This window comes from Propithecus coquereli, unplaced genomic scaffold, assembly GCF_000956105.1.
Source record: "Propithecus coquereli isolate 6110/MARCELLA unplaced genomic scaffold, Pcoq_1.0 Scaffold163, whole genome shotgun sequence".
In the NCBI taxonomy this organism is placed as follows: Eukaryota; Metazoa; Chordata; class Mammalia; order Primates; family Indriidae; genus Propithecus; species Propithecus coquereli.
Genome location: NW_012140858.1, coordinates 3,167,784 through 3,185,423, shown reverse-complemented (window position 1 = coordinate 3,185,423; position 17,640 = coordinate 3,167,784). Strand labels below are relative to the sequence as shown.

The window sequence follows — 17,640 nt, the reverse complement described above, 5'->3', positions numbered from 1 at the left end:
ACTCCAACTAGGCATACAACTCCTTGGCTCTGCAGACTTCTCCCCCCTTGAGGAACAGCATGGCCAGGAGGCCAGAGCAGGACTTTCTAAAGCATGGGGGCAATACAAGGGCTTTTCTTGCCCAGATCTAAGGTACTGAGTAAGTGAAAGTTTCATTATATTATTCTCTTTCTGTTCATGCAATTTTGAAATTTTACTATATTAAAAGTTTTTAAAAACTAAAACATAAAAAAATCCTAAAAACTGAGTTAGAGGTCCCTTGAGACTTTGAAACTGAGTCTCTACGAGAATCACTGAAACTTTCCCGCAGGCTCAGTTCTCCAGAAATTGGAGCTTTATATTCTTCTAGATTAATACAAGTCCAGTACCACATACATGGGGACACAATGAATATTATTCGATAATGTTGTGGGTTCTATCTCTAAAAGAAACCATTTCTAGAGAAAGAGAAAAATCTAGGAGAGTACCATGGGAGTTCCCATAGGCCAAATCCAGCTTCCTACAACTGGAAACCTTTCACAGCTTCAGAGATGAGATAAAAGTGACACAGAAAATGGATACCAAGAAACATCTCTTCCCTCCTTCCAGAATTAGCAAATGAGTCTTTTGATTGAGAAGCAGTTGTGTTTAATCACTAAAATTATTCTGACCCTAATGGAAGAGAAATAATCCAAGTTTAAAAGGAGTGGGGCTTTTCTCCCTCAATTAGAGGCAAGTAGAGGTGAATAAAGAAAACAGAATCCCTAAGCTCAGGCCCTAGTAAAGTCTCCAGAGAGCAGAAACCCCCTTTCCTTTCTGCCCTTATGTCAAAGGTCATTGTCCTCAGGATGCCAAGCACCCTGCTCTGGAATAAGTCTGCCCTGGGTGATGCTTTCAGTCTATGCCTCCAGAGACTCCACACTCTGCTCCAAAGGATTGGTTCTCCTCATCCTCATCCTTGTCCTCATCCTCATCTTCATCGTCAGAGGCCTGAAGAATCCTCAGGAGTTTGAGCTCAGGGTTCCAGCTTTCTCCAGACATGGAAGCCTGGGCTTCCTGCACAGGCTCCTCTGGAGCACTAATGTCCTTTTTAGTGGGTTCTGTTTCAGACAATCCAGGACCTAAAAGAAGACCCAACCATTAACTGCACATGTGACAAATGGAGGACAGAAAAGACTGGGGTATTTTTTAGGACCTCCCTGAAGGAAGACTGTGCCTTCAGGGAGGTAAACTAACTATCCTGGTCAACACAGGTTCAGCTCTCCCTATCCTCAGTCACTTACTAAAGTTCCTCCACCCTAATAACTTACTTTCCATACTGAGGCGGAAATTCATGTACTTCTCAGAGTAGTCCATCTTTGGTGTCTCTGTGGAATCCTGAAATTCATTGGGGTAAGCGTAAGGAAACTTGAATCAAGACATTAGGAAACTAAAAGGATTTTTCTAAAAGATGCTTTTCTCCTAGAAATTAATATCTAAGACAGGCCAAAGACTCACCTCCTGGGACTGAAGAGAAGCTTGTATCACATGTTCTTTGCCTTCCAAGCTGCCCAGATGGAGCCAGAACCTATTTCTCGCCATTCCCAGCGGTCTACTTAGGTAGGGCAAACCGCCTCCAAAGATGGCTGCCAACACTTCCTCCCATTCCTATAGGCACATGCTATTCCTCATATCAAGAGATGGAGTCTATTTCCTCCCTTCTTGAATCTGGGCTGGACCTGTGACTTTTTTGGGCCACTAAAATGTGGTATAAGTGACCCTGTTTTAATTCTAGGCTCATCCCTTAAGAAAGTGCTTTTATGAGACTACTATACCATCAAGAAGCCCAAACATGCCACATCAAGAGAACTCAGGCAACTTAGCCAACAGCCCCAGCCCAGTTGCATTAAGTGACCGCAAGCAAGACAAGAATAACTGTCCAGTTGACCCACAGAATCATTAGAAATAACAAATCATAGGCCGGGCGCGGTGGCTCACGCCTGTAATCCTAGCTCTCTGGGAGGCCGAGGTGGGCGGATTGTTTGAGCTCAGGAGTTCGAGACCAGCCTGAGCAAGAGCGAGACCCCGCCTCTACTAAAATTAGAAAGAAATTAATCGGCCAACTAAAAATATATACAAAAAATTAGCCGGGCATGGTGGCGCATGCCTGTAGTCCCAGCTACTTGGGAGGCTGAGGCAGTAGGATTGCTTGAGCCCAGGAGTTTGAGGTTGCTGTGAGCTAGGCTCTCTAGCCCGAGCAAAAAGAGTGAGACTCTGTCTCAAAAAAAAAAAAAAAAGAAATAACAAATCATTATGGCTTAAGTTTTGTGGTGGTTTGTTATATAGTAATAGATAACTCAAACTGGGTCCTAGCAAGGCCCTGGTACACTCTCACCTGTTTCAAGGTGGCGCCTTCTAGCTCCATCTGCTGCTCCTGCTTCATGTCACTTTTCTGACCTGGCAGAGTTCTGTGACCTAGTGACCACAAAGCCAGTTCAATCCTCCTCCTATTGGCACTTCATATCCCATTTTTGGGCTTCTAGTTGATCCCTTGTCTATAAGTGACTCCCCACCCAGGACAAGACAAGACCTTGGTGGCACGTAAAAGGGAGTTTGACCTTCTTAGTTCTATTTGAGATTCTGTTCACCTGGAACTGTGACCATATCTATTACAGAATTAGAGATTAAGGTAAAGTGTGTGTTTAAAGACCCAGGACTCCTCCAAGAAACCTAAGGTGTGGGTACCTGCACATTATAGCACCAAAAGAAACCCTAACTCTACCTTTTCAGTTTATGAATACTCCTCTTACGAGAATGTGACTCATCTTTTTGCACCATCCCTAACGTAGCCACATTGCCTTCTGAAAAACAAGCAAGTTTTTAAAAAGCTCTAGTTTTACGTTTCTTTTGCATCAGCTGCTTCCCCAACTAGTCTCTAAATACATGCATTCTTTTCTTTCTCAATCTCCCTTTCTCTAAACAAACATCTTCCAAGCTACCACTAGAGATACTGTGCTAAAGGACAGCATTTCTATTGGGTTCCCTACCAGCACTGGTTCTCACTGGGGAACATTTAAAAACACTGAGGTTCTCAACATCAGAAATTGTGACTTAATACATCTGGGGAGCAGCCTGGTATTAAAGTTTTAAAAACTTCTCAGTTGGTTTCAGTGTGCAGTCAAAGTGGAGCATCACTGACCTGGAGGATAAAGGTCAAATGTCTTTGCAGTCTATATAAACCCCTACCTACCTCTTTAGCTTGATCGACCACTCTCCCCTTAAATACCCAACCCCATATCCACACTGAACTGCTCAGGAAACACTGAGCAGTTCATGCTCCTCCAAGATGCCTTTGGACAGGCTATTCCCACTTCCAGGAATTCTTTTCCTGTCAGGAAAACTCCCACACACATTCAAGATCCAATGCAAAAATCGTCTCTTCCATAAGCCTGTCTCAGCTTAGTGAGGATGGGCCATTACTCTAAGAACATGAATCACAGGGGCACCCAGTCACGCAAGCAAAACTCTTCCTACTGGAGGCATCAGGAAGAGGAACAAAAGGCACCAGAATGGAATTTAGGGGAGTGGTAGTGATCAGCCTGGACAGGATGCTAACCTTGGACATGTCACCTCCTGCCCTGGGCCACAGCCCTGATTCTGTCTACCTCCCATGTAAAGGGCAAGAACCTTCTTAGATTATCAGGTTAGAGGACATAGTTGGTATCAGAGAGCTAAGTGGGATGGGAAGGAGAGCAAAAAGGGAACATTCTTTTCAGGAAACATCTCGCCTGGGCCCTTGTAGGAAGGAGAGTTAATTCTGATGATTAAACAGTTGCTTCCATATTAAAGTCATCAATGTCCAGTCTGAGTAAGGCACAATGATCTTCCAAGGTTATGAGGGATTCTTTTTCCCTTCCTCCCATTTTATACTCAAGCTGAGAAATGTCAGAGGGACAGGAGTAAGTATATCCCTCAGCTCAGAACATGATAAGGACTCTAAAAAGGGGAGATATTCATTCTCGTCTCCAGCACGAGCGCTAGAGGAAAAGGATTGCCTGATAAGAGTTGGCTACCTGCCTCCTGAATGAGGCTAGACAACGTGTTGATTTCAACCTGAGGCTCCAGAGACACTCTAGCTTGTCCAGGGAAGCTGGGAGCCTTGGAACTCTCTTACTTAGAACTCTTTTGGGTTCTAGTGAGGGGCCCCAGCTCTTCCCTGCCTCACTGGACAATGGGCCCTCAGGGGTCTTCTGTGTAGTAACCTGGGCTTGCTCCTGTTCCTGATCCTCCAACTACTCTGTGTTTTCTAAAGGATACCCTGAGGGAAAAATGACAATGACTCATGCTCATCTCTCAAATCCCCATGCGAGCAGACATCTGGCCCAGCTGGCTTGCTTAGTAAATATTTGATGGAAGAATGATGCATGGTAGACCAGCCAGGCTGAAGTATTCCAAGAAGAATTCTGAGTGTCTGACAAAAGCAGGTTTCAAAAGGCAGGGACTTTTCGTGCCCTACACTATGTCCTGGGATTCTACCACCCCTTGAATTCCACCCCAACCAGGCACATACTCTCCTTACCAGAGAGAGGGTCACAAGCGATGGCAACTGACTGTTTATGGGAAGTTCTCTGTCTCCCTGGACCACTTTTGGCTTTCTTTTTAGCCTCCTAAAACCCACATGAGGAAGAAATGAATTAGGACTTTTGGAAGTGAAGGAAATTTTTTTAGAGTCTAAAAGAAGGAATTTAACATCTACAGCCAGACAGGAACTTTATGTCGATAACTAGACAGAGAACAGGGAGACTCCCTCCCACCTCTCATACGTCCCTGCTCATTCCAGGCTGCGCCCACTTCTGCCCCAGTCCCAACAGGTCCCTCAGTGCCACTCTACCTGTTTCTTAGTAGGTGTTTTCACCTTCCTCTGTTGCTGTCGCTGCTGCCGCTGCTGCTGCTTACTGTGACCTGGTGACCAGAGTGCCAGCTCTACCTTCTTCTCACTGACGGTCCCCACCCTCCCACAGGGCTGCCTGCTGGGCCCTGTTCCACAATGGTGACTCTCTCCCTGATTAGGACCAAGTGAGAGGGTGGGGGGTGGTTCCTGAAACTAGAGTCTCCTGAGTTCCACATGTGACCCCATATGACTATGGCCATAAATATAACTGAATCCGACCAAGTTAACATATGACAACTGTGGGCTGGGCACACTAGAGATAGCACTTAGAGATCCAGCAGCACTGGCAAATCTACCTTCTGTCTTCAAGTTATAATGCAATTTCTTCAAATGTTCAGGATATCGCAATGCTGGTTCCTGGAGAAAAAAGAAGAAAAGTTCTACTGTAGGTCTTTCCCTTTCCCCACAAATGCATTTATTCATCTAGTCAGCAAGCACATTTTGAGAACCCAGTGTTTTGTAGCATTGTACCAGGAGTGTGGAGGAAGGAAAAAGGTGTGCGGAACAAAGTGCTGAAGAAACAGAGAACATTGCTCTCCTTAAACTCTTCCCCACAGGTTGGCTTTCACCTACCTGTAAGCCCAGCCTTCTACGGGGCTTGGGTCCAGAGTGCAAGGGCAGAAGAGAAAGAAGGAATAGAAAGTCAACTCTGCCGGCCTTGAAGAGAGATAAGTTTGGATTTTCATGCAGACCTCTTCCTCTGAGGCTCCCTAGCTCTTACCTCCAGAGTGAGGCGGTGTATAGATAGAAACATCTTAGAAGAAATTGCACTGTTAGGCTGTTTTTTTTCCAGGGGAAGATTCTTTTTCATCATAGTCAACTGTATCTTCATCTCTGGACAGGGCATGGTTTTCTCTCCATCTGACAGAAGTCTGAAGGGGACAGAGACAGCCAGACGGTCAGCAATAGCGCTTCTCAGACAGTGTGGCTAAGGAGAAGGAGATGGAAAGGGCTCCAAATTAGAACAACCTTTCACTTTGGGTCAGAAAAGGCCTGTACCAACAGGTGCTCATTTGGTAACACCTTTCAGATGCAACTGTGATAATCATAGCTATATTTATTAGATTAAGTGTTTACTCTATGTCAGGCTCATGTGCTTTATACCACCGAATCCTTACAACACCCCGAGGACAGGTATTATTATTCCCATTTTGCAAATGAAGAAAATGAAGCCTAAGGAGGCTAAATAAATTACCAAAATTCACAATACCAGTTAAGTTTCAATATAAAACGCAAAGGTCATCTCACTCCAAACCACATATACCATTCTGCCTCCCACTTATTCATAACTCATCTATAAAAAGAAGAAAGTAATAGTGCCTACCTCCTAGTGGAGGTTTAAATGAGAGTACATGTAATGTGCTTAGCACAGGGCCTGGCAGATGGTAAGTGCTTGATAAATGGTGGTGGTTATTACTGTCATCACTGCCTGCTGGTAAGTCTAAGAATTCAATAAACAGTGACAGTTTTCTTCCAGCCCTACTAAGAAAGAGCACATGCTTAGACCCTTCTCAGCCTCAACGAGAAGCAGGTGCTCTGGTTCTCCCACCGATCTACATATAGGTACTTACTCCACCAGTAGGTCCTGAGGTAACGTGTCCGGTGGGGACCAGAAAGGTATGAAGTCTGGACTTAATTGCTCAGACAATGGTACTGGTGTCGGGGGAGGCACAGGAATTCTCGACTGTGTTTCTGGGTATTGCTTTCCAGAGAGACTCAGAGATGAACTGTTTTTCTGGAAGAGAAACAACGGGAAGAACTCTCTAAAGCACTCTCTTTGAGCCCATTTCTTCCCATCAACTTTCTAGCCTCCCAACACAACCCTAGCATGGGAAACTTGTTTCCAGACTACTTCAGTCATTCTTGCCTCCTCTGAACTATGAGGGCAACCACATTTTTCCCTCTCGGGTTCCCAACTCTATTGTTATATTCAGATCACACAGGGATTAGTTGTTTTGTTGTGTTTTTCCAGAAAAGTCATTCATTTATTCACTCAACAAACTGAACAAATATTTATTGTCTAACTATGTGGCAGGCGTAGGGCTAGGGATGGGGATTCAACAATGACCAAAATGGACGAACACACTACTCTCATGGACATGACAATCTTACAGCTCTGTGACTTATCCATGGTCACATTTACCCATAAATGGTAGAATTAGAATTAGAAGCCCAGGTCTTGTAACTCCTGGTCCATTGAAATTCTATCCCATTTACACTGGGGATTAGTTTTTAATTGACCAAAAAATCCCCCTAAATACCCAACAGTTCTCGCTATTATCTCAAGGTGCTCTTCATCTCCCTATAGGGAGCAGATACGGAAAAGAAGTATCTGAACAGAAAACGGTTTGGTAATTATTCCTAAAGAAGGGTTTTCTTTTGCAGATTTTGTCCATTTAGGGAAAGAATGGGAGTGGGGGAGACCTGAAAGGAAAACAAACGTAAATTCCACATAGTAATATCATAAAGGTTTGGACAAAACATCAAACTCACCGTTGCCAATTTCTTTATTTTCTTCTTCCCGTGCTGGCTGGGAAAATCATGCTTCTCAGCTAGACTTGACATAAGAATAAACACAACTTATTCCCAGACATCTTAAATAGAAGCACCGATGATATTTGTGAATGATGACCACGAAGATTCCTCTGTAATCAGTACTCAAAGGCAGCTGGTGGGGAGATCAGCAGTACCTGCTGCTCAGGTCTTACCACTAAAAAGATCCCCCAACCTCACATCTAAATTAGGTTCTCAGGCAGGGTTCAGCGGCTCACACCTGTAATCCCAGCACTTTGGGAGGCTGAGGTAGGAGGATCACTTGAGGTCAGGAGTTCGAGACCAGTCTGAGCAACATAGTATAGATCTCATCTCTATAAAAAATTTAAAAATTAGCCATGCATCGTGGTACACACCTGTAGTGCCAGCTACTTGGCAGTCTGAGGTGGGAGAATTGCTTGAGCCCAGAAGTTTGAGGTTGCAGTGAGCTATGATCATGCCACTGCACTCCAGCCTGGGCAACAGAGCAAGACTCTGTCTCAATTTTTTTTTTTGAGACAGAGTCTCACTCTGTCACCCGGGCTAGAGTGCCATGGCGTCAGCCTAGCCCACAGCAACCTCAAACTCCTGGGCTCAAGCAATCCTTCTGCCTCAGCTTCCCGAGTAGCTGGGACTACAGACATGTGCCACCATACCCGGCTAATTTTTTCTATATGTTTTTAGTTGTCAGCTAATTTCTTTCTATTTTTAGTAGAGACGGGGTCTCAGTCTTGTTCAGGCTGATCTCGAACTCCTGAGCTCAAATGATCCACCCACCTCGGCCTCCCAGAGCTAGGATTACAGGCGTGAGCCACCGCGCCTGGTCTCAAAAAAAATTTTTTAATAAATAAAAATAAATTAGGTTTCTCATCCTTCACTCAGACAATGCAGTTATTTACTTTCATAGCATTAATCCAAATTAGACATTATATACTCAGGTGCAATTATGTTTGTGACATCTGACTCCCCTGCATAATGTTCCAAGAGGACAGGGACCAAATCTGTTTGCTTCTCTATGGATCCTCATTGCTTAGCACAAAGGAAGGGCTCAGGAAGTATTTTCTGTTCTGTCCTCTTCCTCCTCTTTGCCTGGGACATGGCTATGACAGCTGGAGCTCTAGCAGCCAACTTAGACCTTAAAAGTACCCATGAAACACCTTGGAAGATGGCAGCCATGGACTAAGGATGATGGCTCAGAAAGCTAAAAGGAGCCCTGGTTACTGATTATCTCATGGAACTGACACACTAGCCCTGGCTTGCCTTCTTCTGGGCTTCTTTTACATGACAGGAAATAACCCCTTAGGGTTGTTTGTTTGTTTATACCATATATATACACAAAAAATGCATACATAAAGAACCATTCATAGGATCACTTTTTACAAAGAAAACCAAAATGAAATAAGAAGAAATTCTTAAGTCTCGACATCTGTAAACAGTCACTTAACAAGAATCTGAAAGCTTCAATGATCCGGAAAGAAAAACCAAACACTTTCCCCATGGTTGTCAACATTAGCAAGCTTTGGGCCTTCACCAAATGATTTGTCACGCTCTGCTTTGTCCACAAGTCCTATATGCTATCCGTTTTGTACCACTGTACTCAGATTTGGGTTGAGAACAAAGACTCATGTGCTTCACCTGAAAACTTTTTCACTAGTTACTAACTGCTAAAAGAGAAACTAATAGAAAACATTTATTTCTTAATCAAACCTTACAAACAAGTTGGGCCCTATCTTGTATGCTATTTACTGTCATGTAGAATTCAATGTAGAGAAGTTCACAGCATGAATCTCAAAGTACATTAAAATAAAATTCCAGCATAGTTAAGAAGTAGATGCAAGAGACCATGACCTATTTCTCTGCTTGGCCTCCTGCTACTTGCAATGAGGTGGCTAAAAGGGAGATGACAAAAAGGAGGTCGGCAGAGGACAGTAGGGGTTTGTAGACTACAAAAGTCAATGGCTCCCAAGTTCTAGACATGATACTTACCTCACATACTTCTCTGATTCTTCTGGGATCCAGATGACAACCATATTTCTAACATCTTTAGAGCAGGGAAGCTGTGTCTCATTCAAATTCAACACTGAAAGCTAAGAGGAAGACATAAAGCCAACATATGGCTTGAGGTGCTAGGGTCCTGTACCAGACTAAGGACTCAGTCATCATGCTAACCAAAGAGTTTGGTGGCTCAGAAGATGATAAAAAGACATTTCCTATCCCTAAAACAGCTTCATAATGTTTTCCAAAAAAAAACTGGACTATATCATCAGATATCAGTATAGGTATTCTGAAAAGGAGAATATTTGTAAGCAAATAATCTTCCCTGCTTTCCTGCTACACTAGGGTGGCATTCAGCCCAAGCCCATCCCAAATAAGGGTGTGTTGGGGCTAAGCAAGGAGAACACTACTCACCCTGCCCACAACACTCCAAAGACTTAGATCCCTTCAGATAATCAGCAATTTGGGAGCAGGGAGAAAATTGGTAGAGACAGAAGCAAGTTCTCTACTTTTATAGCCTATCTAAATTATAGGCATCTATATAAAAGTTAAAGTACTAATTCTTTTCACATTTAGCAATTTAGGATCCTAGAACACTAATGCTCAAGGAAACCCTGTAAATCACCTAGTCTATATTCCTGGTAGAATACAAAAAAAAAACAAAACTTAAAAATGAAGTTGCCCTGGGACAAGGAACTGACTGGTGGGGAACAGGAGAGACTGCTTTTCATTGTAAACTCTTTTATGCCTTTTGAATTTAGAATCATGTTCATGTATTATCTATTGAAATAATTTAAAAATAATCTAATCCTCTTGTTCTAAAGAGGTAAAGTGATTTGTTCATTTATCCCATTTGAGCCTATCTAACTGTCTCTTAGTTTCTTACACTTTCCACCACATGATACTGCAAGTGAAGTATCTCATGAAAAAAAAAAAAAAAGGCATCCAGTAGGACTGCAAAGAATAGTAAATCTGTCTTTACCATAGGTAAAGTACTTCCCATAGGTAAGTAGGAGGGTTTTTCTTCCTAAAGTTCTAATTTACCTGTAGCCCCAACTAACTATGTGCTTTAGCAAATCACTTCCTGTTTGGGCCTCAGTTTCCTCATGTGTAAGACATATAAGATAGACCACAGTAATGTTCTTCAAATTGCAACTGCAACTTACTCATAGGTCATAAAATCAAATTTTGTGAATCACAGCCCACATTGCTTAAAAATGAAACAGAAAAAACAGAATAGCGTGGGACACAGTGGCTCATGCCTGTAATCCTAGAACTTTGGGAGGCTGAGGCAGGAGGATTGCTTGAGGCCAGAAGTTCAAGACCAGCCTGAGCAAGAGCAAGACCCTGTCTCTATAAAAAATAGAAAAATTATACAGGCATGGTGGTACGTGCCTGCAGTCCCAGCTACTTGGGAGGCTGAGGCAGGAAGATCGCTTGAGCCCAGGAGTTTGAGGTTGCAGTGAGCTATGATGATGCCACTGCACTCTAGCCTGAGTGAGACCCTGTCTTAAAAAAAAACAAAAAAAAAAAGAACAGGACAGAAAATATCAGAGTAAATGACCCATAGTTAGGGTAAGGATTATTCCATGATATTTTTGTTATAAAATCTGTTTCTTACCATGGATCACAGCTTTAGAAGTTTGAAAGTTATCAGACTAGATGACCTTAAGTACCATTTTATGTCTGAAATCCCAGCATTCTAATTTCCTGATTATGAGATGACAATGTTTACCTAGTAGCTGAACATGCTCTATGCAGGAAACAGAAAAGTCTCACCTACACCAAACCTCTACACATCAACTCCACCTGTGTCTGGAATTTCTGAAAACAACATAGCATGCAAAGCCATTAGCACAGAGCCTAGCATATAATAAGGGCCCATAGTAAATAATCGACATTATTATTCAGATTATAGTCATCCTGGGGAATGTTAAATAAAGGCAAAATATTTTATTCCCACTGGTACAGAGAAAATACTGAAGAAGTACCTTTTTAAATCTGTGACTTACTTTGGGAGATCTATTAGTACTGTTGATCAAACTTCTGTCAGGTAAACCTTTCTGAGGCCTAAAAAATGAGAGTTCCAAACATAAAACAGAGACACCAAAGACTTATTTTATTGTGATGATAAAGTTAGTGCTATAAGGAAAACCCTTCTACTTATCTACAGAAAACCTTGGGCTTAATACCTACCAAAGGAATATAGGGTCTCACCATATCCTTAAGTTTTGTTTGTTTTTCCTGGATCAGCTCCTAAACAGGTATTACACACTGCGCATAATTCACAACTATCTGTTGCATCAAACTGAATTCATAGCCTACACCTCTCTCTCCAGCTAGAGATAATTACATCACCATCAATAAAAGTTTATTATGAGGCCGGGCGCAGTGGCTCATGCCTGTAATCCTAGCACTCTGGGAGGCCGAGGCGGGCGGATCGTTCTGAGCTCAGGAGTTCGAGACCAGCCTGAGCAAGAGCGAGACCCCGTCTCTACCAAAAAATGGAAAGAAATTAATTGGACAGCTAAAAATATATGTAGAAAAAATTAGCCGGGCACAGTTGCATGTGCCTGTAGTCCCAGCTACTCGGGAGGCTGAGGCAGTAGGATCGCTTGAGCCCAGGAGTTTGAGGTTGCTGTGAACTAGGCTGACTCCACGGCACTCGCCCCAGGCAAGAGAGTGAGACTCTGTCTCAAAAAAAAAAAAAAAAAAAAGTTTATTATGTACCTTTAATGTAGATGCTTAAAACATGTTAAATAAACAAAATGTAGTATATATGCATAAGAGAATATTATTCAGTTTTAAAAAGTAAGGAAATTCTGATACAGTAGTCCCTCTTTATCTGTGGTTTCAGTTACCAATGTTCAACCACAGCCTGAAGATAGGTGAGTACCCATAAGATATTTTAAGATATTTTGAGAGACCACATATTCACATAACTTTTATAACAGTATAATTATTATTATTATTGTTTCTAATCTCTTATTCTGCGTAATTTATAAATTAAACTGTATCACAGATATCCATAGGGAAAAACATATTAGGTCATTAAGTATGAAATGTCCAATTTCATTAAGTATTGAGTTTGACAGTTGATATCTCTGACATTTCATTTTGACATTTCTTGGGGTTTTTTCCTATTCTGAAGGTACAGCCTCAGTCTTTCAAAAGCACATTTTGGCTTGTGATTATCTTTCACATTTTTTTAGAGCAATTTTTGTGAAACCATGGATAAGTCAAAAGTTTGTGTTACTTTTGAATATGAGTTCCATCATGGAACCAATGCAGTGTGGACAGCTCAAAATATCATCAAAGTGTTTTGGAAGGATGTGGCTAATGAATGCACAGTACACTGATGTTTTGAGAAGTTCCATTTTGGTGATTTTAGTCTTGAAAATGAGTCATGCGGGGGGGGGGCAAGGGCAACATACGTAACCTAAACATCTGTACCCCCATAATATGCTGAAATAAAAAAAAAAAAAAAGAAAATGAGTCATGTGGATAACCTAAGACCAAGGTGGATAATGATAAGATGAAAGCTGCAGTGGAAGCGAATCCCTCTCAACCTATGCATGAATTAGCAGCAAGGTTTGACGTTACTATTCCAACAATATTGGACCATTTAAAACAAATTGGCAAGGTAAAGAAGCTAGACAGATGGGTACCGCATGAATTAAATGTGTCAGAAATTGTCTCAAAGCTTGCCTTTCTTTGCTGTCACAACATAAAGGTGAACCATTTCTCCACCATATTGTTAACGTGTGATGAAAAATAGATTCTTTTTGACAACTGCAAGCATTCAGCACAATTGTTGGATAAAGACAAAGTGCCAAAGCACAGTCCAAAACCAAATATTCATCAAAAAAGATAAGTGTCTATTTGGTGGTCCAGCGCTGATATTATCCACAACACCTTCATGAAACCTGATCAATCAATTACAGTGGATGTCTACTGCAACCAATTGGATGATCAGGATGCTTCCAATTAAGCAGCTGACATTGGTCAATAGAGACAGGCTAATCCTCTTGCAAGACCACATGTTGCAAAAACCAATGCTGCTCAAACTACAGAGGCTGGACTTGGAAACTCTCTGTCTTCCACCATCACCAGACCTTGCACCGACTGACTACCACTTCTTCCAGGCTTTGGACCACTACTTGCAAGGAAAAATATTCAATTTTCAACAAGCTGTGGAAAACATCTTTCGTGATTTCATCACCACTCGCTCTCCAGGCTTCTTCACTGCTGGCATAAACAAGCTACCCTTAAAATGGCAAAACTGTAGGCCGGGTGCAGTGGCTCACGCTTGTAATCCTAGCACTCTGGGAGGCCAAGGTGGGCGGATTGTTTGAGCTCAGGAGTTCGAAACCAGCCTGAGCAAGAGCGAGACCCCGTCTCTACTAAAAATAGAAAGAAATGATCTGGATAACTAAAAATATACAGAAAAAATTAGCTGGGCATGGTGGCGCATGCCTGTGGTCCCAGCTACTTGGGAGGCTGAGGCAGTAGGATTGCTTGAGCCCAGGAGTTTGAGGTTGCTGTGAGCTAGGCTGACGCCACGGCATTCACTCTAGCCAGGGCAACAAAGTGAGACTTTGTCTCAAAAAAAAAAAAAAAAATGGCAAAACTGTGTTGATAGTTTAGGCGCATACTTTGATTAACTGTATTACTTCTTGTTTACAATATAATAAACTAAACTTTTGATTCGGAATCGGACATTTCATATTTAATGACCTAAATAGTGTGTGTGTGTATATATAGGGTTCACTCCTATCTGTGGTTTCAGGCATGCACTCCACAGGTCTTGGAATGTAACCCCTGCAGATAAGGGGTGACTAATGTTCATGTTAAAATATAGCTGAACATTATACTACATACATATCCTAAGCCAGACACAAAAGGACAAGTATTGTATGCTTCCACTTATATAAGGTACCTAAAATAGGCAAATTCAAAGAGACAGAAAATAGAACAGAGATTAGGGGCTGACAAGAGGAGGAAGTGGGGAGTTATTGTTTAATGGATACGGTTTCTGTCTGAGATGATGAAAAAGTTCTAGAAATGGATTTTTCCATTTCCAGATGTGATGGATGTTACACATAGTGGTGATGGCTGCACACTGAATGTACTTAATGCCAATGAATAGTACACTCAAAAATGGCTAAAATAGTCCGTTTTTGTTATGTATATCTACCACAATAAAAAAAACCCATCGCTTTATATTTTCATATCACTTGCTATTTTTAAAAAAACATGTTACATGTATAAATGATGAATAATGCAAAGAAGTATAAGATAAAGACCCAATTTTCAGCCTGATTTATGAAGTAAGCCCTGCTTTCTTTCTCTTTTTTTTTTATTTCAAAAAATTTAGGGGGTACAGTGTTTTTCATTACATGGATGAGCTGTATCATGCTGAAGTCAGGGCTTTCGGTGTACCCATCCCCACCTGCTTTCTATTTCTACTCCAGCGCCCCAGCCTCATCTCTGACCATTCTTCCATTCCTGCTCTACGTTCCAGGTACAATGAACTATTTTCCTGATACCTAAAAAATTTCCTCTTGCCTCCAGGACTTTGAATATGCTATTCCTATAGTTTAGAACTCTTTCTGCCCACCTTCCACCTACAACTCTCACTTCACTAGACTGCTCAGATTTCAGTTCTAGGCACAGATGCCACTTATACAGAAGCCAGTACGCTGCGTAAGGAACATTTACTGGTGCTTCCACACAGCTGGGGGGCATTTCCTCTCACAACACTCATCATGCCAGATGGTTCCTGCTTGCTTATTTGCTTCCCCAAATAGGCTAAAAGCCCCTTGAGAGTAAAGACTGTGTCCAACACAGTGGCCCCCACTAAAATATTAATATTTGTGAATTGAATGACTAAATGAATGATGCCATGGCCCCTGCCTTCAAAGGGCCTAAAATCCACTTGGGCAAACAGGACATAGGCATAAAAATATCAGTAAGCATGCTAGAGACAATAAGTGCTGGGCCAGTTTGGAAGGGAGAGCACCCAGGGCTAGTGGTAAATGAGGAAACTCATCAGAGAATGAGGACATATTCACTTATTCAACAAATACTTATTGAGCTTCCACCATATGCCATGCACTATTGAAGGGATAGGAGATAGAAAAGTGAACAAAACACACACAGTCCCTGCTCTGGTAGAAGTGATATTCTAATGAGAGGAGGGAAACAAATCAACAAAAATCACTTCAGAACAGAAGAAATGAAGAAACAAGATACAAGGTCAAATGATGGTGAGAGCAGACCAGGTGCAGTGGCTCACACCTGTAATCCTAGCACTCTGGGAGGCTGAGGTGGGAGGATCCGTTGAGATCATGAGTTCAAGACCAGCCTGAGCAAAAGCAAGTCTCCACAAAAAATAAAAAAATTAGCCAGGCATGGTGGCTCATGCCTATAGTCCCAGCTACTTTGGAGGCTGAGGCAGGAGGTTTGCTTGAGCCCAGGAGTATGAGGTTGCAGTGAACCATGATGACACTACTGCACTCTACTCGGGGCAACAGAGCAAGACTCCGTCAAAAGAGAAGAAAGAGAAGAGAAGAGAAAGAAACACGGGGCAGGTAAGAAAAGAAAGAAAGAAAATAGAAAGAAAGGGGGCATGTGTGGACACAGTTTTCTGATAACCTATAGAAGCTGATAAGATAGGCTGAATTGCGTCACCCTAAAATTCATCTGTTGAACTGGTTAACCCAGTTCAGTTGAGGTAAAATGAGGTCATATTGGTGGGCCCTAACCCAATATGACTGATATGCTTATAAGGAGAGCAAATTAGGACACAGACAAACATGGAAGAAAGACCATGTTAAGACAAAGGGAAAAAATTGCCATCTATAAGGAGAGAGGCCTCAGAAGAAAACAACCCTGCTGACACTTTGATCTTGACTTTCAGCCTCCAGAACTGTGAGAAAATAAATTCTGTTGTTTAAGCCACCCAGTCTATGGTACCTGGTTATGGCAGCCCTGGCAACCCAATACACCCCAGCACCACCACCAAATTAACCAACTCCTAGACCAGATCAGGAATGTTTTATTTTTGTTTTCCATGGCCTATTCATTTATTTAACTGAATTTGTGTTTTCTTTTTAATCCAGCTTTCTCAAGTCTACTACATGAGTAAGGGAAATCATAACCCAGACTTTTGAGGCAATAGGCTGTTAAAGAAGATTCCATGATAATTTACCTGCCTTGAAATTTGGAGTTAAACTTTGAACCACGAGACAATAAAGAATGAGCTTTAGTGAAAGTAAATTCTGATAAATGACGAGGAAAGGAGCAGGAATCTGACATGTTTACAACGGTGAGCTCTGGGAGTTTATCTGAGAAAGCAGATCAGAAGAAAACATGTTAATATGTTGCCTAGAGAAAGGGAACCAAACGGAACTAAAGACCTTGTGAGGAAGAGAACAGAGGGTGCCCAATTCACCTTCATCATCCAGGGGAATTTTGCAGGGTGAGCCCAGGATTCGAGGATGGCCCCTCTCAATCCGGCGGATAGTTGCCCAGCATTGTGGATGCTGGCAAATAGCCAAGTTACAGGTGGTTTCGTCCCACTGGCTGTCATCTGGTAAGTCCATAGCTATAAATGGTTTAGGACAGAGGCCAACCCTGAAGCTTTCTAGCCCTCTGGAGAATCAATAATCACATAATTAGGGAGTATTATAATAAGCCATGTGATCCAGATCACAATTTGGACTCAAAGCTTAAAATATTTCTATTGAACCTATATAAGTAAAGGTGGTCACAGAATAATTAAGGATTGGGTAACAAGTAAGTATGAAAACAATTCAGCATGAGGTAGAATGGCAAGAGTCTGGGAGCAGATTGACTTCAGGTCTCCAAATAGTCCATTTAATAGCTGAGTGACCTGGAACTTAACCAATCTAAGCCTCTTTGTTTCCTCATCTCTAAAATGGGGATATTTCTATTTCACAAAGTCATTACAAAAATTAGTTAATGGATATTAAAAGCCTGGCATATAGTTTAAAATAAATATTAGCATCCATTCCTTTTCTCCTTCAGTAATCATTAGAGAGAAGATGCCACCGTCTCCAAAAGGTCTTATCACATTACAACCAATGCAGAAATACCTACATTATTTGCAGGCTTAAATTTTTGGAAGATAAGTTTCATTTTTCGATGTGCTTCAATTCCCATGCAAGCAGATAAAACAC

The 17,640-nt window shown here is 41.9% G+C and overlaps 1 protein-coding gene across 1 annotated transcript; it reads right to left on the bottom strand.

Moving 5' to 3' along the window:
• Positions 1 to 873: 873 nt before the first annotated feature.
• On the bottom strand, positions 874 to 17,043 carry LOC105807712 (chromosome unknown open reading frame, human C9orf43). Its single transcript, XM_012641138.1, has 13 exons — positions 16,893 to 17,043; positions 16,650 to 16,785; positions 11,449 to 11,506; positions 9,428 to 9,528; positions 7,403 to 7,439; positions 6,481 to 6,644; positions 5,631 to 5,781; positions 5,206 to 5,266; positions 4,850 to 4,920; positions 4,538 to 4,625; positions 2,354 to 2,433; positions 1,290 to 1,356; positions 874 to 1,100 (listed from the first exon to the last, which is right to left on the bottom strand). Exons 1-13 carry the CDS (start codon positions 17,041 to 17,043, stop codon positions 874 to 876), a joined length of 1,392 nt encoding a protein of 463 aa, XP_012496592.1.
• Positions 17,044 to 17,640: the final 597 nt, after the last annotated feature.

Coding starts and splice junctions, on each gene's coding strand:
- LOC105807712 (XM_012641138.1), bottom strand. CDS start 17,043: ATGGACTTACCAGATGACAGCCAGTGGGACGAAACCACCTGTAACTTG. Junction 6,645..7,402: donor AAATAAAGAAATTGGCAACG/GTGAGTTTGATG, acceptor TTTCTCTTCCAG/AAAAACAGTTCATCTCTGAG. Junction 5,267..5,630: donor TACACCGCCTCACTCTGGAG/GTAAGAGCTAGG, acceptor TTTTTTCTCCAG/GAACCAGCATTGCGATATCC.